Source organism: Thunnus thynnus, chromosome 3, assembly GCF_963924715.1.
Source record: "Thunnus thynnus chromosome 3, fThuThy2.1, whole genome shotgun sequence".
Lineage (NCBI taxonomy): Eukaryota > Metazoa > Chordata > Actinopteri > Scombriformes > Scombridae > Thunnus > Thunnus thynnus.
The window spans coordinates 3750238-3774337 of NC_089519.1; the positions used below are offsets into that span (position 1 = coordinate 3750238).

General features: G+C 35.2%; 3 protein-coding genes across 4 annotated transcripts in view; 2 read left to right on the top strand and 1 right to left on the bottom strand.

Moving 5' to 3' along the window:
- The first annotated feature begins 1250 nt into the window (after window positions 1-1250).
- On the top strand, window positions 1251-5498 carry LOC137180523 (CD209 antigen-like protein C). The gene is made up of 6 exons (XM_067585915.1): window positions 1251-1379; window positions 2389-2478; window positions 3087-3170; window positions 3734-3876; window positions 4261-4355; window positions 4571-5498. Exons 1-6 carry the CDS (start codon window positions 1286-1288, stop codon window positions 4716-4718), a joined length of 654 nt encoding a protein of 217 aa, XP_067442016.1. The 5' UTR covers window positions 1251-1285; the 3' UTR covers window positions 4719-5498.
- A 7544-nt stretch (window positions 5499-13042) lies between these two features.
- Window positions 13043-20225, bottom strand: LOC137175509 (CD209 antigen-like protein E). Of its 2 annotated transcripts, XM_067581171.1 has the most exons (7): window positions 20097-20225; window positions 18243-18332; window positions 17688-17741; window positions 16248-16331; window positions 14840-14979; window positions 14573-14673; window positions 13043-14343 (listed from the first exon to the last, which is right to left on the bottom strand). In XM_067581171.1, exons 1-7 carry the CDS (start codon window positions 20116-20118, stop codon window positions 14202-14204), a joined length of 633 nt encoding a protein of 210 aa, XP_067437272.1. In that variant the 5' UTR covers window positions 20119-20225; the 3' UTR covers window positions 13043-14201. The 2 variants fall into 2 exon arrangements, with proteins under 2 accessions (XP_067437272.1, XP_067437282.1); XM_067581181.1 differs by lacking the exon at window positions 17688-17741.
- A 1038-nt stretch (window positions 20226-21263) lies between these two features.
- LOC137175520 (C-type lectin domain family 4 member F-like) overlaps window positions 21264-24100 on the top strand; it is a 103581-nt gene continuing 100744 nt past the window's right edge. The window contains exons 1-3 of the mRNA XM_067581192.1: window positions 21264-21379; window positions 23078-23167; window positions 23669-23743. Coding sequence (XP_067437293.1) covers window positions 21358-21379; window positions 23078-23167; window positions 23669-23743 — 187 coding nt within the window. The 5' untranslated portion in view covers window positions 21264-21357. The remainder of the gene's footprint in view (window positions 21380-23077; window positions 23168-23668; window positions 23744-24100) is intronic.

Genomic DNA, 24100 nt, shown 5'->3' on the forward strand with positions numbered 1-24100 from the left:
AGCTTAGATGAAACTACCATATTTGTACAGCTGACAGACATGTGTGTGCATGTGTGTTTTGCTCCTGCCTGCTCCTTGTTAGATACGTTAAAGGTTTGATGAGTTAAGTATGTCTCGAGGTCTCACATGCTTTATATTCATTATGATTTCACTTCCTTAGTTAGCCAGATGTCTAACTTCCTCCTCTTTTTTCTCCTAAATTGCAAGTCTTGGTGTTAATTCCTGACAGTGACAAGGGACAAAAGCTTGGAAGGAAAAGCGTTGGTGAAGAGATCAGATCTGGTAAAAATGGATCTGGCATCAACTGATAACTGTCATCTGAGATAAGCCTTTGAAAAGGTTGATTTTTTAATGCACTTTGTTGTGAACACGGCAAACTTCTGCTTTGTGTTAGGAAACAGTTCAGATCACAGCTTTGGCTGCAATTATGGAAATTTGGGTTTGTCACTTCGAGCTCCACCAACGTTCATATTTAGTGTTTCAACAAAGCACATTACTGTGGTTCTGTTGTCATATGACTGTATGACTATAGAAAACTGGATTATTACCTTTTTTTAATCCAAATGGCTCACATAGGCCCAAATTATATTGTTTAATATATTAAGACAGATTTATTGATGAGGATGCGACTGTTCCAAATGTCCTTGATAAATCCTCTCCAGTAAAACGTAAAACTAATTACTGTGTTTCCTTCTCATGACTAATGTAGTTTAATTAGTAATTCTCATTTGTAAATTTGAATTAAGTGGATTTTGTCTTGGTTGGTCTATAATTAATGTGAACCATTTCATTTTAGTTTACGCTGTGTCAGATAACATTCTTATTTAAATACATTTTCATGAACTGAAGGCTCATACGGTATTAGATAGTAATTCAGGAATGTTTTCAGGTGTAATATTTGTGTAATATTAAAAAGAAAATGAGAAGATGACTTTGGTGTAAAGGTGAGAGTTTGCTTCAGCTGCTGGAGGCTAATGAACCCCTGATGTAAAGCTGAGGAAAGAAGAGAGGTGTTGAGATCACCTTGCAGGCCAGGAATCTCCCCAAGTACAGCTGGGCACTTCTAAGTAAGTACAACCTCTAACGTGCAGAAGTATTTCACACAAAGGAAAAATGACAATCACTGAAAAAAGAGGAAGAGCAAAAGAAAAAGAGAAAAATATGAAAGAAGAAGTTGATCACACATCAGAGTCATTAGGAAATAAAATCACCACCACCACCACTGTAACTCTGAAGTGGATAACATACGATGAGGGTTGTTCATAAAGAGCAGTCTGAGATCACTATGGACTATGTAAACCTCCCCGATGCTTCTGCCAGAGGTCTTGCCTCAAACAGCCGCTCTGGTGAACACGGTGAAGTGACTTCTGCAGCATCTGGTGAGACGGAAATCCTTTAATTCAACAATTTGAAAAACGCAAGCTGGATACAATTATTTTTTAAAAAGGTCACGTATATGAGAAAAAAAATCCTGTGTAGAAAAGCTGAGAAAAAATATTTTTCTCAGTACTTAATTGTATAAGTGAGCCATTTATGCAGTTCTGTAGACAATTTATATGCAATGTTCATGTTAGACTTGTTTTAATTTATGTAATATGATGTTTTACTTATTAATTGTTAAAACACATGTTAAACTGAAAGACGTCTCTCTAAAAAAGCAGACAAAATTATTTAGGAAACATTAACCTGACTTTGGTCTGACTACATACTCAAATTCAGTAAACACTGAATTTCGCAACTTTGGAAAAGATCTATGTGGCTGTTAGTCCACATCAAGTCTTCTTGTTAAGCCAGTGGATGGATATTTAAAAATGATGGAGCACATACAATATCAACAATCACTTATCTGTCGTAAGTGCACAATTTAAAGTATGAGGCTGGCAATGTTCTACATTTTACTAATTTTACTAACATTTTAAAAAGCAAAATCAACAATGAACCGATCTTATTAACAAGTATTTTCTGTGAAGCCAAAGCCTGATATCTTACTGTCCTCTGAGAGCCACAGTCAGGGTAAAGAGTAAGTAAAAGGCGGACTAACCGATTGTTATTTTTGGTCTCTTCATGGATTTTTTGACAGTAATAAAAAATATAGAATAACAAGCCTTATACTTACTTATACTTATAAATTACTGAAAGGAAACCATTCTTGTTTAGGTACATTTTTCATTACCACTATTATTCTTTTATTTATTGGAAACCCAAGCAATAAGCACTTTTATGGAGTTATTAGGATAAACCCAGAACGGATCTTTTTACATCTTGCTCCAGATTAGTCAGTGTGTCAAGTTTTAAGTAATTAATGTTAATAACTATCAACCAGGCTGCTGGGCACCTGATAATTATTCTGTGTTCATGTCTGTTTGTCTTTGTGATTTCTGCACAAAGGGAGAAAACTGTACAGACTTGTTGCTGTGAGCTTTGGACTCCTGTGTATCTTACAAGCTGCTCTCAACATTTCACTGCGTCTGGCTCTCTGTGAGTTGTTTAAAATGGTCTTTAATTGTTGTTTTAAAATCTCATGCACCACAGTTTGTACAGTTCTTATTCTGAGTGGTTTCAAAGTATGTTTTTGTCTAGATATTTCATCTGATTGTTTAATTAATGATAAATTTAACGGTATTTCTGTGTTTGTGTTCTCAGGCTCACTCATCGTTTCTGTCCAATTCATTAACATTCAGTTAAATTGCAGTTTCTGATCTATGTTAGTTATTGCAGGAGAATTTCTGGTTGAAAGAAATTCAGACCAGACAGTTTTCAAAAGTTTGGAGAGGTTTAGAAACAGAACAGAAACAGAAACAATCACAAACAGCACAAGACAGCTAATGTGATACTTACAGACTAAGCAAGGGGATGCCCATAAAACAAAATGAAACCTAAGTCACAAATTTCAAACTTGCTTATAGTTCAGTGTATTCAGTTACAGATTTTACAGCATCTTGGTTTGATCCCAGAGCTCCTCCTTTCTTCTCAATCCTTCCCAGTGTGTTCGTTTGTGAAATAAGTCACTTTGAACAAAATGGTAAACTAAATGAGATGTAATGTTTGACACAAAAACTCTCACTGAAGTCTTTCTGCTCTTTCAGACAGTTCAGGTAGTAAGACAACAGGTACTGAGGCCAATTGCAAAAACCTGACTGATGAGCTGAAGAGAAAACTCATTGACTTTGGTAAGTTTGAGGATAAAACTAGTCATACCAGTAATGAGGGATTTCATCCAAAGGGGCAGTAAGTGCAACTGTGGGTAAATCTGGGTATCATTTACAATACGTAAGAGGAAAACACACACACATCTTACTTTAAATTAAAGCACTCACAAAATGTAAAAGCAGGAAACTATGTAAGATGGGATGTGATGAGCATAGACATTAATAAATGGAATTACAAAAGTTAAATTTACAAAGCTTTTTAAAATTAATTTTTCTATTCCACATTAAAATTCAATATTAATTCGTAATTTAAAGACAGAATAAGGACAAAGATTTATTAGTGGCAGCTGTAATGATCTTTTTTAACTTTGAGTTTAAAAATGCATAATTACATTTTTATTCTTATTCATTAATTTATGATAACTATAATAACAAAGTCTGGTAATTTATTAACAGGTTATACTTAAACACTGTTAAATTCTAAATTATTCTGGTGACACACTTCAGGCTCTATAGCCTTTTTTTTTTCTTATTTGATGATTTCTGAGATATTATGCTTCTTTTTATATTATTATTCTAAACAGATCACTATTTCCAAGAAGGGTGGGTGTATTTCCATCCTAGTCTCTATTACATTTCCTCTATCAAGAAAACCTGGCAAGAGAGTAGAGATGACTGTCACCAAAGAGATGCAGACCTGGTGATTATCAACAGCAAAGAAGAGCAGGTTTGTGTGTGTGTGTGTGTGTGTGTGGGGGGGGGGGGGGGGGGGGGGGGGGGGGGGGGTGTTATTATGTTATTTTATGGGTGTGAAGGTTAGGGTAAGGATTAGGGTTATGCAAGTGGTGGTTGTGGTTAGAGTTAGTGTAAGTCTGCAGGAAATGAATGTAAGTCAATGCAATGTCCTCTGAAGTGATGGAAACATGACTGTGTGTGTGTGTGTGTGTGTGTGTGTGTGTGTGTCTTTTTGAGTGTATGAATTTGTGGTTTGTGGCTGAGAGATGTAATGACAGAAAGAGTGGAAAATGTACTGGAGGTGAGTTCGCTGAGGTGGAAGATGAATGGAAATCATTTCCATTTCTATTGATTACTGTTTTTCTCTGTTAACAAGGATTTCACAAGAAAATTCCACAAGCTCACATGGATCGGACTGACTAAGAGAGAGACTATATGGAAATGGGTGGATGGGACTCAGCTGACCAAAAGGTTCACACATTACTCTTTTTAAAAAAATATATGTTTATGCTAGATTAATAAATTAATCTGTAATGAATCACATGAGACTTTTGAATATTGCAGTTTAAACCTGACCATGTTTTAGCATGTTGCTGTCTATCAAATGTTTGAATTGTTTTGTTTTTTTGTTGTTGTTGTTGTTGTTGTTGTTGTTGTTGTTAAGATTATTTGTTTTTGGGTTTCAGCTACTGGAGCCCTGGGGAACCCAACGGATATGAAGGCAAAACTGAAGACTGTGTAGAAATAAGGTTCCATGACAAGGAAAACAGCTGGAATGATATACCATGTAAAGATCAAAACTTCTGGATCTGTGAAAAGATGGTGTCTCTGTAACGCAAGCTGGAAAGTCCCTCAGAGGAGGATGATGTAACAACTTCACTGCAGCAGACGCTAATTTCTTATTTTATGAACACAGCCGTAATGCTTGCCTGAATACACTGCCATGCTTGTATGGTTATCTTACTGAAAAGTGATAATTATTGGGCTGGATGTAAATTGTGAAAACTCCTTCCATCTGTAATTTACAAAACCATAGAGCTGAGAGTTTTGATGGAGGCTCAGTCTTTATTTAGCCACTCTGACTTGTTCTTACGTCGGTTTTTCATCCAGAACAGCAGCTCTCACCAGCTGTCCAGCTGCTAGCTTGTAGTTCTTGTCCTGTTTAACAGAAAGCATTACGGCCAGGTCTGCATTGTAAAAAAAAATGTATCTCAAGAGGCTTCCATGTTAAATGAAGGTTAAATTAGAAAAAAATTACTGCTGCCTACTTCTCCTTAAAATCTCTAAACTGTTCTTCCTCTTCTGCACCTAATGTGTGGTGAAAGAATCACCACCAGTTAAGACTTAGATACACTTGTCACCATGAGGCCTCATTGCCTACAACCTTAACCATTTCTTTGTATCCATTTAGTTAGATTTGCATATACAAAGTTATTTTATGTTATTATTTTGTCTATTTTTTTGCATTTCGCTCATGTCTTTTTGTTTTGTTTTGTTTTGTTTTTTCTTTTTTTTTTGTAAGCCAACTTCAATGTCATGCCATTACTGTTATTATCTGTTGTTGTTTTTCTGTGCTTGAGAAATAAAATAAAATGAAATGAAAATAATTATGCTTGTTTGTCCTACTTATCAAATGATGTTATAGTCAAACAGATTAGGAACAGGTTAGTAAAGCCTGTGTGGTATCAGGGTCTGCAGTGCAGCCGTCTCTCAATATAATTCGTCGACTCGACAATCAAGTTTGCACAACAATAACCCTAACCATATTTTGTCTGCAGTGTTTTATTTCTCTTGTTCTTCCTTTTGAATGTTTTTGCCAATGGCTTGATCACAATGGTAAATATTAATTGCATGTGGGGATAGCCAAGTCTCTGTGGGAGATGCATTCCTTATTCAAGTGAATGATCTTCTAAATCTGAACCTTTCCAGTCCATTAAACAAGCAGTCCCACTCCATTTAGTCGAATACCTTTTCAGCATCAAGTTAAATGACTACCTCCAAATGTTCAGGTGTATTATATTACAGTAAAATGACACCCACCAAAAGGTATGTTTTTTTTTTTTAGATCAACCCCACCTGATTAGGTAAAGTAACACTGAAGAACTTTCCTTCAGCTAATTTAGGTAAATTAATTAGTAATTTGCCTAAATTCTTCTGTCCACATTTAATAATGAAACCTTTCTCTTTTTAATATCACTGAAATGGTTGCTTGCCAAAATGTCTGTGGAGGAGAGGTGAAATAATTATAAAAATCTAACCAGGTTGTGGAGATTTTCCTTAACTGATGCAATATCTTTTCCACATTTAAGGGCTTTTTGAGAAATTACTGCATATAAATAACCTATCATGGGAAGATGCAAATGGCTAAAGGTATGTCTACATGAAATACAGAGCAGAACATCAGAAACATCAGAAATCCCCCACGATAACTGCTTTGACATGAAAAAATGGAGGGAATAGGGTTGAGGCTTTTTCTTAAAAAAAAAAAGTAGCTCTGCTGGAGCTACTACAAATTATTGCATGTATTAAGTTGCAGTCTGTGTGTAACAGCTTACCTGTCCGGCTGTGTAGAAAAACAGAAGGTTAACTGCCTGAAGTTAAAAGTTGCCCAGGCCTACATGAAGCAGCATTTGCTTTTTTATTGTCTAGCATCATCAAAATGGCAGCAGACTGCACTTGTGAGTACAGCTTCTGACCACATCTATTTATATACTGTATCTCTATAGATAAACATAACAAACCTCTATCTGCATAGGCAGACACATAGCACTGTAATACTTTACCATTTATGTCCCATTTTTTTGTATATTACACAAATTTGTTCTCATTCTGAGCCGTGATGGTTTACGTGCAACATAGCTTTAATCAAAAATGACACCTTCATGCAGCTGCAACATGTGGGCCAAATAGGTGAAGTCGGTCACCTAAATACTTCATGCCACCAGCTCTCAATTTCCTGTTATGTAGAGAATCACACCTGTAAGTAGTATGCATATTCTCTTTTAGAAGGTTTTACCATGAGCAGAGTTACTCTGTAGACTTTGATAGCTTTAGGCACCATAGAACAAAACTGAACTGTCAGTACAATTGAACATCATGGATCCACAGATGGATGTCTATGTCAATGCAGAGATGTGCAGCAAGCGTAAAAGGGAGATAAGAAATTCAGAAATTATTTATGAAAATGTGTTGATCCACACTCTGGAGCCAGAAAGATCTGAAACGGCACTTTCAGGTAATTATTACAGCAAACAAACACACACGTGTACGCGACATTCTTTACACAAACAGAATAGACAATATTTTCAAAAACAACTTGTCTCAAGGAAAAACAAAGACTAAAATGACTTGTGTGAGAAACAGTTATGTGGAGAAAGGGTCATAGAGCAAGAGACAAAGGGGAAGAGACTGTTTATTACTGGACTTCCAGAGAACAAAAGGGACAACATTTCGACACTACTGTGTCTTTGTCAGAGTCAGAGTGAGAACAGTAGTGTCAAAACATTAGTGTGTTTGCACAATTAAATGTGCTCCACTCCCTTGTGTTCTCTGGAAGTCCAGTAATAAACTCTCTTCTGCTGTCTGCAGTCTGCTGTCCTTGAACTGAGAAGCACCTGATTCAGCTGCATTTTCCTGGTAGAACCCTGTTTCAACTGGCTATTAATGGTTTTAGCTAAAGAACTGAAGAAACCCACAGTGCCAATAACATACAAGGCTATGTAAATGTGTGCTTGAATGTAAATTGATGTTGAATTATACAAAAATCACACTTTGGGATGGTTGCCTTTCAACAGACTTTTAATGATATGACTTTTGCTTCTTTGAACATCATGTTGCATTATTAAAATCACAAACTACTTGTGGTAACTATCCAAGCACTCAGTCAAAGGAGCCGAGGGCACCAGAAAACCTTGTGACTTCTCTTCTCAGCTTTGTGTCTACATAAAAATCAGACTAACTTAAAGTAATATGTTTTTCTTTATTCATTGTATCTCTTTCAGTTTTTCCTACAGTATATCAAGTGAAGTTCAAGTCAATGTTATTTATATAGCCTGAAATAAATGTCTTAGAGGGTTTTAGAATCTGTAAAACATAAAACAACCTCTATCCTTAGAAAAAAAAACTCACTTCATTTATGGCAATGGGCTGAAAAAAGGGAGACCTCAGGAGGAGATGTACAAAATGTGACACACATACAAAGTCAACAGAAGCAACAGAGTAATTGGTAATTAATAATTAAGGAAATCATCATTATAATTAAGGAAATAAAGTATCAATATTTAAAATGAATTAAATATTAAGCATAATAAGTTACAGTGTAAAAATATTTGGAGTAAAGACTGTGGACTGTCTATAATCTGCTGTATTTGTGACACAAGATAAAACAAATGTTGACCTAAATTTATTTGATTTGATATTGAAAAACAAACTAATGACAAATATTACATTATAGATCCAGGTGCAAAAAAGGTTTCCTGCAGAGGTGTTGCAGTGTTTCTGGGTCTGCTGTGTCTTCTCCTCCTGACTGCACTCATAGCTCTGGTCTTCCTGTGTAAGTACTTTACTCAGATGTTGCTGAAAGTATCACATAGGTGATGGTGTTTAACAATGTTTCTTCATTTGCTGTTTATGTGCCAAATACAGGCAAGAAGTTCATCAATGACTGTGGAAAAAAGGGGGATGTTCACATCCAATGACAGACGCCATCCTTGAACAGCAGGGGTTACCTTTTCCCACCTATATACAAACAAATATTATTATTCCACACTTGGGTCTCATGATAACAACTATCTCCATGACAACTGAACTACTCCAACTGCTGAGGAAAGCAACATGATGTGTTTGAAAGCTTCGGAAACAATAAGCAAATTGGACCATGTGTTGATAACTAAAAAAATAAAAACAATTAGAGACTTGCTCTACATCCTTTTATATATTATAGATTTGCTTGTGATCAAATGTACACTGTATATGGTAAACTATCAAAATCATAGTTCTCTTAAAATGTCCATGATAAAGGTATCACAAGTCGTCACATGTGACCAAAACAAGAGAACAAGACAAGGCTGAACAATTGATCATTTTTATATTGATTTTTATATGCTATTTGAAAGTGTGCACCATTTGAAATGTAAGTTACATATCTTGATAAACTGTAGCAAAGTTGAAGTCGGCAACTGTTTGTTTCATCGCTATAATAACAAATGTCTGTGGCAGATTTACTCAGGTGTTGTTAATTAACATTAATTATATGAGTTCAAGAAACAACAAAAAAGAAATCTTGGCTGTTGCTTGCTGTCATGTTCTCCTATATGCCTGTGTCAAGAGTCAAAGTTGTAAAAGAATAAAACACCACTGTTGAACAGACATTTGAACAGAATTGTCAGTTAAACTTTTAAGCACATCACATTGTTTTAAAAGCTCTGAATTGAGACCTCCAGGATTCAGAGCTGTGAAGCTTGTCCAGTCACACTGTGAAGTGAATGTTAACATTATCTCATCATTAGAGGCCAGATATCAGGCTGTCAAAACATGACTGACATGACTTTCCAATAACTGCCCAGTTGCTCAGCAGTTATCAAAATTTAACACCACTTTTTTACATCATGATTATATTTGAATATAATTGTGTAGTGTCAAGTATATCACTAATGTATTATTTTTTGTGTGTGTAATGTATCATTTTGTATTGTTAAGTGTTTTATCTGATTACATTACTGCAATGTAGAAACAAAATAAGTTTGTGATAAGGTTTGGTGTAACTATATGTTGTTTAATTGTAATTTAATTTTTAGAAAATTGTTGCTATTGAAATCACAGTATTGGTCAGAAAAATTGCAATTATATATATTTCTTGAAGGGAGATGTCAACAGACCTTTTTCACAGCAGACATTTTGGTTTGTCACGTCAGGAAAAGCACAGGTGTTACTAATACAACTAAAAATGGCTCTGTTATATTCAAATGTCCCAGTAACACCTGAGTAACAGTGAGCCAACAGGCAAAATAGCAGCACCCTGAAACTGAAGCAACTAAATGCAATTCAGCCATTATTAATTTCATTAGTTATAAATGTGCTTGTCCTACTGTGACATGTCAAAGTGTCTTCTGTGAAAAAGGTTCGTTAGGCACAGTCTGTGAACATCCACACTGTCCTGAGAAGAGGTCTAATCAGACACAGTCAGTAAAATAACCTCATTCACCCATTTAAATGTCCAGCAGGTGGCACCAAAGCACAGCCTTAAATGTAAATAATCACTTTCCTTTGTGTTGTTCATCTTCCAAACAATAAATATTACTACATTTCAATCCCCACTATTCCCTACTTCCTGGTTATGTGCCACTATCACGATTCTGTATTGACCTCTACTGGCTAAAACCGGCATTGCATGTAGTACATTTGCAGATATCATTACATCCTTCTTGCGTCAGTGTATGAGACATTGTGATGTTCCATCAGACTGTAGTGCAGCAGTTCAGGAGAGGCTTCAAGCCCAACAATGGTCTCTAATACTGTGATGTATGGAGCAAGATACTGTCAAAAACCTGATTTTGCTTTATATATTAAAAGAAAAATAGTAGCTTTTCTGTGTATGCTTGAAAACGTATATGATTTTAAGTTTATATGTGTGAGACTAAGCACATATGTTTCACATACATGCATTTAATTTTTTTTCTTTTTGTTATCAAAATCAAGGGAAAAAAAGTTAGGCTCTTTTAGAACGCTTGATGGTCAAATTTGTGTCCAGTATGCTTCACCCAACTCCTCTAACATTGTTAGCAACAGCTGAAAAAATATAATATAACTATGTACTTAACTATATTAAAGTTAAAAGATGATGCATTCTTGAAAAAATATCAAGATCACAAACATGTTTAAGGAGCATACATGTGTAAATAACTGAAATAAACAGTTCGGGCCATCAAATACATTCTGTAAATAATGGCAGTGAAAAGCCTTCTGTTGTAGCTTGGTCCGCTATTCAAGGTCATAACTGTCAAAAGACTGAACTGCTAAAAAGGTAGATCAGACGACAAAATAAATAATAAAATCAGAAATGAACAAAAGGACACTCACAAAACCAAGATAAAAGAGAAAATGTTAAGTATAAAACCAATTGTACTTTATGTAAATTCTTTCCTAAACATCTTTTCTAATGGCTGAAATGTCCAAAATTTTCATAATAGTGACAACCATAGATTTCCTCTGACATGTTCAGTTAACAGCCTGGAGAGCCCTTTTGGAAAAACCCTTGAATGATTTCAGAACATTTCTTGCCTTGTTGCATGTTGTATTGATGGTGTGTCTTCCTCCTTACACTCAGTATGTACTGTAAACAGTGTGGTTTTCTGTTTTATCTCCAATTTCTATGACACATTTGTGGTTTTCAATTTGTAATTAGAGAACTTTCAGGTTGAGTCATTTTTGGGGTTATGATCTGTTTTGTTGGATTCCATCGGCTTCCGGTTATTGAGAGAGGTTCTGCATCCAGATTTGCATAAACGACAACAAATGAAACAAGTAAATAGACAGAAAAATGGGACCAAAAACACAACCCCGAGAGGAGGACTTGAAGATAGTTATGTTTTAGAATCCTTCTCTGCAGGTAAATTTGTACGTGGCTTGGAGGACTAAACATATGCTACACACTATAGGCCATCTTCACAAAAGACATTTTTGACACATCACAATATTTGAAGCACAAGTGTAAATACATGAATTAATCATGGTTGAATTCCATTTTTAGCTGCTTCACTGTCACACTGTCATAGCTTACTGGGTCAAAATGTCTGACCTATTGTAGTAATGCAGGCAAGAGTAGCAGAATGAGCTTTCCTCATCACAACACTCAAGGGTGTAAATGCCAAAGCGTAATTTCTCTTTTCATCTCTTGCCGTGTTCTGAAGCTTTGCAGAAGTCATTATGATGCACTCTTCCCTTTTTTATACATTTCAGGAAGACTGAACCTCTTTCCCCACACGGAAATCTGTGAGGGAAATTATTGTATGAAAATGTATTAATGCATGTATGAACTTGTGAAAGACAAAATGCTTAGCAATAGTCACAGAAATCATGTTTGTGGGTCTGAACAGTATGTTCCTGTGTGAAAGAAAAACAAAGAACATGTTTATTCTGAAACACATCCTGCCATGTCTGCACAGCACTAGAGTGAGTATTATTCAAACCTGTAACTCCTCATTATGAAGCATTCATAACTGACGTATAAACAATTAATGAAAACACTGTATAACATAGTTGTAATCATGTATCATCAGCAGTTTTTAATACATTTATAGACAGTAAGGATTTTGACCACACACTCCTGACAAGTAATCTGTAGTTAACATTTTCTCAACATTAATAAAGCATACATAGCGCACACAGCACTTTAGTTCCCCTTCTCAGGGAAATAAATAGCCAACATCCGTGTTAACAAAGTATTTATTAGTTCATGATTATCAGTATCATAATTATTATCATGATTATGAATTATCAGGATAACTTCATCTTTTGAACAGACCTTTTTACATTTCAGTTTTGCTGGTGTTTTACTCAACAAAGTTAACCAGATGACTCAGTAAACCTGCTTCTTTTAAAAGACCTTTAAATATACAGTTTGGTACATTTGGTTTTTATTGGTGCGTCTTCCTCCTTACACTCAGTATGTACTGTAAACAGTGTGGTTTTCTGTTTTATCTCCAATATCTATGACACATTTGTGGTTTTCAATCTGTAATTAGAGAACTTTCAGGTTGAGTCATTTTTGGGGTTATGATCTGTTTTGTTGGATTCTGTTATAATCTGCATGTATTTCATCTCTATAAAAAGTGTTTTGGTGGCATTTGTCAATATCAATCAAGGTCCTTTTTAACATATCAATAACTGATGGTGATCACTCAGAAGTCTGAGGACACTCAGGTTAGAAGATGCTGTTGTTTAAAACACACGTAGGAAAAATATTTATTCATATAAAGAGGAATACAAGGGTAAAACGATCATAGAGGCTGTAATGTTAACAGAAATTTGTACATTTGAGAATAATATAATAAGTATTATATTAATATAATTAATATAATAAGTATGACATTACATATTATATATATATATATATATATATATTGTATATTAAGTATAATAAGTACAACATAAAAGGAGTGAACAAAACAATGTTTAGACACAAAGAAATAAAACTGGATCTGTATCAACAGATTAAAAATAGATAAAAGCAATAGAAGGTAGATTATGAGATAGCAAGCACCAGCAAAAATTCAGTCACCCTTTGAGCTTAACCTGGAGTCTGGACTGTGGGAAGATACCAGAGACCCAAAGAAACCCACACAGACACACTGAGAATGTACAAAGTCCACAATGAAAGGCGACAGTGTTTAAAACTGAATCAACCTTGTACATAATAAGCAAGATTTTAAAAATGGATTTTGAAAGAAAATGACAACCAGTGCAAAGAAGTTAAAGTCAAATTGTCCTCTACATTTGTATCAATGATGGTAGACTAAATATTACAAACACTTTTCACAATAATGCAATACAATTCAACAGGGACACAACCTACAAAATGACCATGACGTTGAGTCAACACCTCTCAAATACAGCTTCAACACAAACTAAACATTATAACCTTCATGAAGGGTGGATTTGTTGCTGGGCTGCTGTATTACTGCATAAGTTTCAGCTCTAGGTGGACCTAATACACTTTTAGCCATGATTGTGATTCCTGGATTTTTTGGCACCTGGACTCCTGCATCACTACTGTCTTTACATCAGGGACCACAATGGAAACAAGTCTCCTCCTATCCGCACTGACTGTGAAAAGATCCCTTCTTGACACATTTCCAATGTAAGCAATGGGAGACAAAATCCACACGTCCTCGTACTTTGTAAAAATTCATTCTTAAATTCAGCTGAAGTTAATATGAGCCACTGATCCTTTGCTAATCTGCAGTTTAGGGACAGTAACACAAAGAAAGAATGTCGTACTAAAAGATTGTAACTTTGGAAGATACTCACTTGCTGCAGATTACACAGGATTTTGTGGATTTTGTCCCCTATTTTCTTACATTGAAATCACATTAGGAAGAGATCTCCTCGGGGCCGTTACAGACAGGAGGAACGATGACGGCAAGTTAAAACTGTTTCAACGTAGCTACACACACACACCTGACTACTGTTTTAAGATAGGCTTGAAAAATTGGTGGTTGGTTTCCCATCTGAAATAATTATTTTTAATTCCCTTTTAATCTATAGAGTCAGATTGATTGAGATGGAGAAATTTATCAATATGGTGGTGTGTAAGCTGAGTTACAGAAACATTTTCTTTTCACAGATCCATGAGTTTCTATTTCCACATACTGCATCATTCCAGCTGTTTTTGTCTCTGAACTTTGTTTCTACACAGTCTTCACTTTTATTAGTATTGTTAGGCTCCCCAGAGTGCCAGAAGCTGAAAACAAACCCAAAGGAAATGAGGTTTTAATAAAGAACACAAACCATCAAACATTTAATGAACAGCAACACACAGAATGTGGCCAAGCTAAACTTAAAACGATGACAAATCAAAAATATTTCCCTAAAAACTGTTGATAATGTAGTCAGCTGCTATTGTGATTTGAAAGAGGCTTTAGTCTCACTACAAAGATTGATTTAGTTTGAATGAATATTAATGTGTGAACCTTGTTGTCAGTGGAGTCCCATCCACCCATTTCCACGTCCCCTCTCTCTCGCTGTCAGTCAGTCCAATCCACATCGTCTTTCGGTATTGATTTATGAATTCCTTGTTTTTAAAGAGAAACATACAATAATCAATAAATATTTAACCAATTTCCATCATCCTGTACCTTGGTGACCTTGCATTCAATCAATATTTCACTCTTTCTGTGTCTGTGATAAACACTGATTCATCCATTAGTACACACACACACACACACACACACACAGACCTGTTCTTCTTCGCTGTTGACAACCACTAGGTCCGCCCATCTTTGCAGACAGTCAGTTCTACTCTCATTCCAGGTTTTCATGTTCGAAGAAATATAATAGAAACTACCGCTGAAATACTTCCATCTTTGTTGGTCATGAACTGTAAACAACAAAAAAAGGACAAATCCTTAATACGCCAGTAACAAGAATTAACAAATTTCCTCTGAGGTATCAAAACTGCATCATATTATTCAGAAATATGCAAACAGGGATAATAAAGAAATCTATGCAAGAACAGAAAGATGATATATTACAGACTTGGAGTCAAAGTGTTATAAATTTTTTATACAGTAGTAGAAATCTACAGAGTCATAACAAGAAAAGATAAGTTCTTAACTTTTCAAGTCTGTCCTAAAACAATAGTCAGGTGTCAGAATGAACATTGAAACATGTTTTTCTTGCTGTAATCATTCCTCCTGTTCATATTGGCAATTAAGAGATCTCTTCATAATGCACTTTCAATGTAAGTGATGGGGACAAAATCCACAGTCCTCCTTCCATGAAGATCTTTATTTAAAAATGTATGATATGAGGCTGCAGCTGCACAAATTAGTCAAATCAAGTGAAAAATCTTTCAAAGTTTTTTTAGTGCCAAATTCCCTCTTTTTGTTACGATCCTTCCGCTGCAGCTGAACAGGAAAACACTGTCCATCGAGACCCAAAGAGGGAAACTTTTAATTAAAAAAGACTGAAACTGTGGAAGATATCTGCTTCATTTGACTAACTCAGGTGACTGAAGCATCATATTATCTTCAGATAAACTTTTAAATACATCTTTGCTCAAACGAGGACTGTGGATTTTGTCCCCATCACTTACACTGTAAACATGTTTGGAGGGGATCTTCTAATGGTCAGTATGAACAGGAGGAATGATTACAGCGAGCAAAACCTGCTTCAATGTTCATTTGGGTTCCTGGCTGTTGTTTTAAGAGAGACTTGAAAAACTGTGAACCCGTCCTTTAACATCTAACTTTGACAAATATGTAACACCCTAAATAAACAATGATTACATGATCAGTTAATAACAGATTTGAAGAGAATCAATCAGTTCAAATGTACATTATTGCCACTTGTTTATCAGCTATATCCCAATAAATCGACAACAGTCCATCATTACTAATGACATTGGTTTATTTTTTTAACATTAACAGGATTTTTGATTTTTTTATCAATCAAATCAGATTTTTTTCCTTTACATCACACAACACATAATGCTGACATTGTTTCCAGAGCACGAGTAGTCGGCTGAGACAACAGCACATAACATGGCTGCATATCAATCTTCTCTGCTGCTCATGTTGTCAAGTGTGACAAATGGACTGCAAAACTTTTTGTGATTGCTTGGTGCAGTTTAATTTTCACACTTACCACAGTCAGTCAGCTTCTTCTTTAGCTCATCTCTCTCCTCAGTGAGGGTTTTAAAGCTGGCCTCAAGGTCCAGTGTCTTGTTATCTGAGAGCAGAAACAGTAATATGAAGCAGTCATGCAACAGCATCAAAGCATGTCCACAAGTACAGAGATGATATACTTTAAAACAATATGGAAATTGTGTTATACTCAAGCGGCAACCTCCGGGGCTGAAAAATGAAGCCAATGGGAAAGTGCCAAAAACTGCAGTTCCTCAAGTGGCCACTAGAGGCTGGCTTCAAAAGCGAGTCAATCTCCATAGACCCCCATGTTAAAATGACCAACTTTACAGCAGAAATAAACATGTCTACAGCCTGGTAAAAAAAATGGTTTTGGTCTCTATAGCTAACTTCCCCTTTCGTGACAACTGTACGGGGGTGAATTTTTTTATAACTCACCTGTTTAAATTTATTAAGTCGTAAAGTTATGCATTTCTAAGGGAGTAGCTGCTTTGAGTGTCAGGTTGCTAGCTGCTAGGTGGCTTGTTTCATTCGACCACCCACTTTGAGCTTCAAAATCACTCTTCAGAAACCAATGGGTGACGTCACGGTAGCTACATCCATATATTTTACAGGCTATGGTTTTAATCTATTAATGATAGGTGGTTTAATATAGTTGTACTGTTCATAAACCATTCCCTCATACAAAGCCAAGGTGATATGTGTCACTTTATATCTGCAAGACTAAAAGCAGAACATTTTGACTGGGGTTTAATTTTTACTTTGATGGCCAAAATTAATAGCATGAACTAAAAGCTTTAATGTTCCATCCTCTTCTTTCTCAGTGGTATAGTATCACACAAGCTTTGCATTAATTGAACAGCCATCAGTTGTGTTACTGCTATTAAACTCTCTGATTGTTTCTGATTATAAACTTTCCCATACATGTACCTCTGTCTTTAAAAGTCAGTCAACCACAAACTCTTATGTGCTGCCAAACAGAAGATAATATCAGAGACTGCAACGTAGCCTGAGAACACAAACTGAGGTGAGGTCTATGTTGTCATTGATCAAGTGATCTACACACTGATGAAAATATATGTAGACTGGAACATTTAGGAAGCAGTCAGAGCAAGTGATCGTGATCATCATAGCTTGTAATATAATATAATTTTTATTTAATTCAATAATTGGATGCCATTGATGCTCAACCATGAATGAATCACTGATGGCCAGTTGGCTGTTGCAAGAGCAACTAACTCAGTGACACATTTCAGGAACTTATAAACTCTTGGTCCCAAACTGAACCCATGTACATCAGTGGATCATGATACCAGTCTTTCTGGCACTGACAACATTTAAATGGCAGCTTTCATCTGACATGAAGCATTTTCTAAATATTACACTTATACAACTTCGGATACAAGTCCTTGTTGTTGGTGTAGTTCATCACTGTACTAACCACAGTCACTCAAGTTCCTCTTCAACGTGTTGTAGCTGGTACTGTAAGAATGGTCTGAAAGAGAAGAAAGACTTTCATGCAAATTGTGCAATAAATTGGCCATTTACAACAGAGAGATTACCATCAGTTGCAACAGAATTACAGCATGACCACAACATAGGAGACACTTCATTTTAAAACTGAATTTCCATTTAATATATAAGCAGATTTACAGGCTGAAAATTCTGACTTTGGTTTAATGTCTTAATGGCCCAAAATGTGATCCAAACCCTTCTTACTTGATCTTACAGCTTTGTTTTAACAGTAGTTTTAATATTATTTTGCTTTGTGATTCTAAAGGCCCACAAACTTGTATCTCTCTCTGAATGTCAGCTAAACACATTTTTCTCTGCAATACCAAACAGGACAGAATTATTCGAAACTGTTATGTTTGGACAGAAATATGTAACAGTGGACACTTAACACTTTACAGTCTTATATATAATAATCAGATGGTGAATTTCAATGCAGGGGAGACACAGGGTGGACGTACAAACACAATTCAAAAGGACTCACAGAGAGCAAGACGCAGGGAAATGTTGAGAGCAGCTTGTAAGATACACAGGAGTCCAAGGCTCACAACAACCACTCTGTACAGTTTTCTCCCTGGGTGCAGAAATCACACAGACTCAGAGTAATTATTACGTCTCTCAGCCTAACGATAGAGTTCTTTTAAACATGACATTGGAAAACAATTGTGAAGCAGAAACCCAAGTGCTTTGGCTAATAAATATTTTAATTAATTCAATTTAATCAATTATTATGAATATTATTATTAATTAATTAATTTAATGTATTAATTTATTTTTTTAGAATTATTAAAATTTTCCTTGAATCGAAAAATGATGACTGTCAACAGGACAGGTTACTTCAAGGATGACATTTACGTACTATTTTTTAAATTGTTTTTTCTACTCACATTACACACCATAGTCTATAATAAAAGTTTGTCTTACCAACCAACTTCAGAGTGATAGCAGGTTACAGTCCTGTGCTTTGACTTTGGGTGGTGGAGCGTATTTCCAACATATAAAACTATTACTTGAAATAACATGACTGATATAAATCATATTCACATCTGTGGTTGACTAAACTCTATTTGAGAGGTGTTTCTAATCTTTAATAAAATACATTGTAAGCAATATGTAATATATAAGCCTCTTTCACAACAGACATTTTGACTTGTCATAGCAGAAAAACCACAGGTGTTACTAATAATATTAACGATATCTTAGTAAGTCATGACAGTGTGACAATGAGCCAGCAGGCACAATATCAGGACCCTGAAACTGAAGCAGCTAAATGTAATTCAGTCATTGTTAATTTTATTATTTACACCTGTGCTTTTTCTACTGCCACATGTAAAACTGTCCTCAGTGAAAAAGGCTGATGGGAGCTTTTTCTCCGTCTTCATGTGCCCCCCACACATCAGTGTCCTTGACAACTGCCTGTGTATGTTCGCTTTGGAGAAGTTCTCCTCTGAACACCATTTTGATGACACACAAGTGCGGTCTTTAGTGGGAGTCACGCATTGCACTACAGTATGTGGCATTTGTACAAAAAAAAGTATAAAAAATAATTTGGGATTAATAAATTCAAATGAATGTGCCTCTAAGTAAGAATTGAGATTAGTATTTATTGAGATTAATTAAAATGAACATGTGGTAATGATGGAAACTTTATGCCTTCAAACATTTGATCAAGTATTTGTAAAATTATGAAGAAATGTTCAAACAGGTTTAGAAATACAATAACAAATTATTGCTGATGATAGCCTGAATCTTCTTTTTCATCTTCCTCATCTTTGGTGCAAATACTTTGATATGAAGTAGTAGTTGTAGTCGTACTAGTAGTAGTAGTAGTACTAGTAGTAGTCGTAGTAGTAGTAGTCGTAGTAGTAGTAGTCGTAATAGTAGTAGTAATAGTACTATAGCAACAATTCAAAGATTAAATTTGTGAAAATTTGTCATAATTTAGTGATTTGAACTACAGCTCTGAAAGTTTCTGAGGAGATAGGCAGGCCCCTTCATGTCATTGTGTATAAAGTGAGGGACCATCAAATAATTGACTCAAACAGATTGTACACTACATACTACAAGTGAAACAAGAAGGTAGAAAAATATATATATATATATAAGGTCAACACAGTTACTGAATAAATTACACCATATTAAAACAGATCTATACATTATTTTATGCATTATAAAATGAACTCTCACAAACACTTAGCTATCACACTTTGCATTTCATGTTTACATTTTGATATTGTAAATAGAAAAGATGAATGTTTACAATATGATTACAATATTTGCCAATAAGGTTAAAACTGAGAATAAAGATGTTTGTTTAGTTATAAGATTTTTGTCTCACCAGGCTCTGCAGCAGCCATCATTTCACCGTCTTCAACGGTGTGGCTCAGCACCAAATTTTATCTACTTGGGTTAGACAAATATGTGTGAAGATGTTTCGATGTTAACTGCTTCCTCTTTTCTATTTTTTTTCTCTGCTTCTGCAGCCACACAGTTTTGGTCTCAACTTCCACCTTTATTTGTTCCCACAGGGCAATTGGTTTTGCAGCAAGACATAGATACAAGATGATAAAATACATAATATAATACATAATATAATATAAGTTTTGGTCTTCCTTATTTGCCATTCTTCCTCAACATAAACTTCTCCATATAACGGACTTTGACTGCTGCTCTGGCAGTCAGAGCAAACCACGTAACACTATGTATTCATGGTGTATAAATACACTCATGCTGAGGGGAAGCCACACAAGGATTTCTTGTAAGTGTTGCTGTCATAGAAAGTCGTACATGTTGGTCATCACCTTTTAGAACTCTTTAGTGGAGATCAAGTCAAGTTTCTGGATGAGAGTTTAAAATGAGTCACAGTCAGCAGCAGATGATTGTTGGAGAATTAATATGACAGGTCAGTGGTGGTAGATAAAAACTGGCAGGGATTAACAAATATTGGTCTATTGACACTTTTATTTTTTTTACTTTATATGGCAAGTAAGTCTTTAATGAGTGGTGGACATGGACTTTACAGAAACTCTGCTGTGTTTTCCTGCATGTTCTTTTAAGGATACAGATGTCCTCTTTTTCCGAGGAGATGATTTGACAAGATTTCACTGTTTGAGGTGTTAAAGGGGCAACTGTATCCAGTGCAGCCAAAGCTTATTGCTATATTTCTTAAAACTAAATGGCTCAGGTTGTTATCTAAATAAAAGGACAAATTATCCCTTACATTGTCAAAATGAGGGCATAATCATTTAATCTATGTTTATTGAACAAATGAAAACTCACTGCTGCCAGAGCAGCAGTCAAAGTCCGTTATATGGAGAAGTTTATGTTGAGGAAGAATGGCAAATAAGGAAGACCAAAACTTATATTATATTATGTATTATATTATGTATTTTATCATCTTGTATCTATGTCTTGCTGCAAAACCAATTGCCCTGTGGGAACAAATAAAGGTGGAAGTTGAGACCAAAACTGTGTTTCTGCAGAAGCAGAGAAAAACAATAGAAAAGAGGAAGCAGTTAACATCGAAACATCTTCACACATATTTGTCTAACCCAAGTAGATAAAATTTGGTGCTGAGCAGCAACGTTGAAGACGGTGAAATGATGGCTGCTGCAGAGCCTGGTGAGACAGAAATCTTATAACTAAACAAACATCTTTATTCTCAGTTTTAACCTGATTGGCAAATATTGTAATCATATTGTAAACATTCATCTTTTCTATTTACAATATCAAAATGTCAAAAAGATCTGTTTTAATATGGTGTAATTTATTCAGTAACTGTGTTGACCTTATATATATATATATATATTTCTACCTTCTTGTTTCACTTGTAGTATGTAGTGTACAATCTGTTTGAGTCAATTATTTGATGGTCCCTCACTTTATACACAATGACATGAAGGGGCCTGCCTATCTCCTCAGAAACTTTCAGAGCTGTAGTTCAAATCACTAAATTATGACAAATTTTCACAAATTTAATCTTTGAATTGTTGCTATAGTACTATTACTACTACTATTACGACTACTACTACTACGACTACTACTACTACGACTACTACTAGTACTACTACTACTACTAGTACGACTACAACTACTACTTCATATCAAAGTATTTGCACCAAAGATGAGGAAGATGAAAAAGAAGATTCAGGCTATCATCAGCAATAATTTGTTATTGTATTTCTAAACCTGTTTGAACATTTCTTCATAATTTTACAAATACTTGATCAAATGTTTGAAGGCATAAAGTTTCCATCATTACCACATGTTCATTTTAATTAATCTCAATAAATACTAATCTCAATTCTTACTTAGAGGCACATTCATTTGAATTTATTAATCCCAAATTATTTTTTATACTTTTTTTTGTACAAATGCCACATACTGTAGTGCAATGCGTGACTCCCACTAAAGAACGCGCTTGTGTGTCATCAAAACGGCGTTCAGAGGAGAACTTCTCCAAGGCGAACATACACAGGCAGTTGTCAAGGACACTGATGTGTGGGGGGCATATGAAGACGGAGAAAAAACTCCCACCAGCCTTTTTCACTGAGGACAGTTTTACATGTGGCAGTAGAAAAAGCACAGGTGTAAATAATGAAATTAACAATGGCTGAATTACATTTAGCTGCTTCAGTTTCAGGGTCCTGATATTGTGCCTGCTGGCTCACTGTCACACTGTCATGACTTACTAAGACATCATTAATATTATTAGTAACACCTGTGGTTTTCCTGCTATGACAAGTCAAAATGTCTGTTGTGAAAGAGGCTTATATATTACATATTGCTTACAATGTATTTTATTAAAGATTAGAAACACCTCTCAAATAGAGTTTAGTCAACCACAGATGTGAATATGATTTATATCAGTCATGTTATTTCAAGTAATAGTTTTATATGTTGGAAATACGCTCCACCACCCAAAGTCAAAGCACAGGACTGTAACCTGCTATCACTCTGAAGTTGGTTGGTAAGACAAACTTTTATTATAGACTATGGTGTGTAATGTGAGTAGAAAAAACAATTTAAAAAATAGTACGTAAATGTCATCCTTGAAGTAACCTGTCCTGTTGACAGTCATCATTTTTCGATTCAAGGAAAATTTTAATAATTCTAAAAAAATAAATTAATACATTAAATTAATTAATTAATAATAATATTCATAATAATTGATTAAATTGAATTAATTAAAATATTTATTAGCCAAAGCACTTGGGTTTCTGCTTCACAATTGTTTTCCAATGTCATGTTTAAAAGAACTCTATCGTTAGGTTGAGAGACATAATAATTACTCTGAGTCTGTGTGATTTCTGCACCCAGGGAGAAAACTGTACAGAGTGGTTGTTGTGAGCTTTGGACTCCTGTGTATCTTACAAGCTGCTCTCAACATTTCCCTGCGTCTTGCTCTCTGTGAGTCCTTTTGAATTGTGTTTGTACGTCTACCCTGTGTCTCCCCTGCATTGAAGTTCACCATCTGATTATTATATATAAGACTGTAAAGTGTTAAGTGTCTACTGTTACATATTTCTGTCCAAACATAACAGTTTCGAAAAATTCTGTCCTGTTTGCAATTGCAGAGAAAAATGTGTTTGACTGACATTCAGAGAGAGATACAAGTTTGTGGGCCTCTATAATCAAAAAGTAAAATAATATTAAAATTACTGTTAAAACAAAGCTGTAAGATCAAGTAAGAAGGATTTGGATCACATTTTGGGCCATTAAGACATTAAACCAAAGTCAGAATTTTCAGCCTGTAAATCTGCTTATATATTAAATGGAAATTCAGTTTTAAAATGAAGTGTCTCCTATGTTGTGGTCATGCTGTAATTCTGTTGCAACTGATGGTAATCTCTCTGTTGTAAATGGCCAACTTATTGCACAATTTGCATGAAAGTCTTTCTTCTCTTTCAGACCATTTTGACAGTACCAGCTGCAAACGCCTGACCGAAGAAAGAGACACGTTGAAGAGGAACTTGAGTGACTGTGGTTAGTACAGCGATGAACTACACCAACAACAAGGACTTGTATCCGAAGTTGTATAAGTGTAATATTTAGAAAATGCTTCATGTCAGATGAAAGCTGCCATTTAAATGTTGTCAGTGCCAGAAAGACTGGTATCATGATCCACTGATGTACATGGGTTCAGTTTGGGACCAAGAGTTTATAAGTTCCTGAAATGTGTCACTGAGTTAGTTGCTCTTGCAACAGCCAACTGGCCATCAGTGATTCATTCATGGTTGAGCATCAATGGTATCCAATTATTGAATTAAATAAAAATTATATTATATTACAAGCTATGATGATCACGATCACTTGCTCTGACTGCTTCCTAAATGTTCCAGT

Excerpts from the sequence above, each read along its gene's own strand:
- LOC137180523 (XM_067585915.1), top strand. The coding sequence starts at position 1,286 with ATGGACTATGTAAACCTCCCCGATGCTTCTGCCAGAGGTCTTGCCTCA. Across the intron at positions 3,877-4,260 it reads TCAACAGCAAAGAAGAGCAG|GATTTCACAAGAAAATTCCA; the intron begins GTTTGTGTGTGT and ends TCTGTTAACAAG. Across the intron at positions 4,356-4,570 it reads GGGACTCAGCTGACCAAAAG|CTACTGGAGCCCTGGGGAAC; the intron begins GTTCACACATTA and ends TTTGGGTTTCAG.
- LOC137175509 (XM_067581171.1), bottom strand. The coding sequence starts at position 20,118 with ATGATGGCTGCTGCAGAGCCTG. Across the intron at positions 18,333-20,096 it reads GATGGCTGCTGCAGAGCCTG|GGAGAAAACTGTACAGAGTG; the intron begins GTGAGACAAAAA and ends TTCTGCACCCAG. Across the intron at positions 17,742-18,242 it reads TTCCCTGCGTCTTGCTCTCT|ACCATTCTTACAGTACCAGC; the intron begins GTGAGTCCTTTT and ends CTTCTCTTTCAG.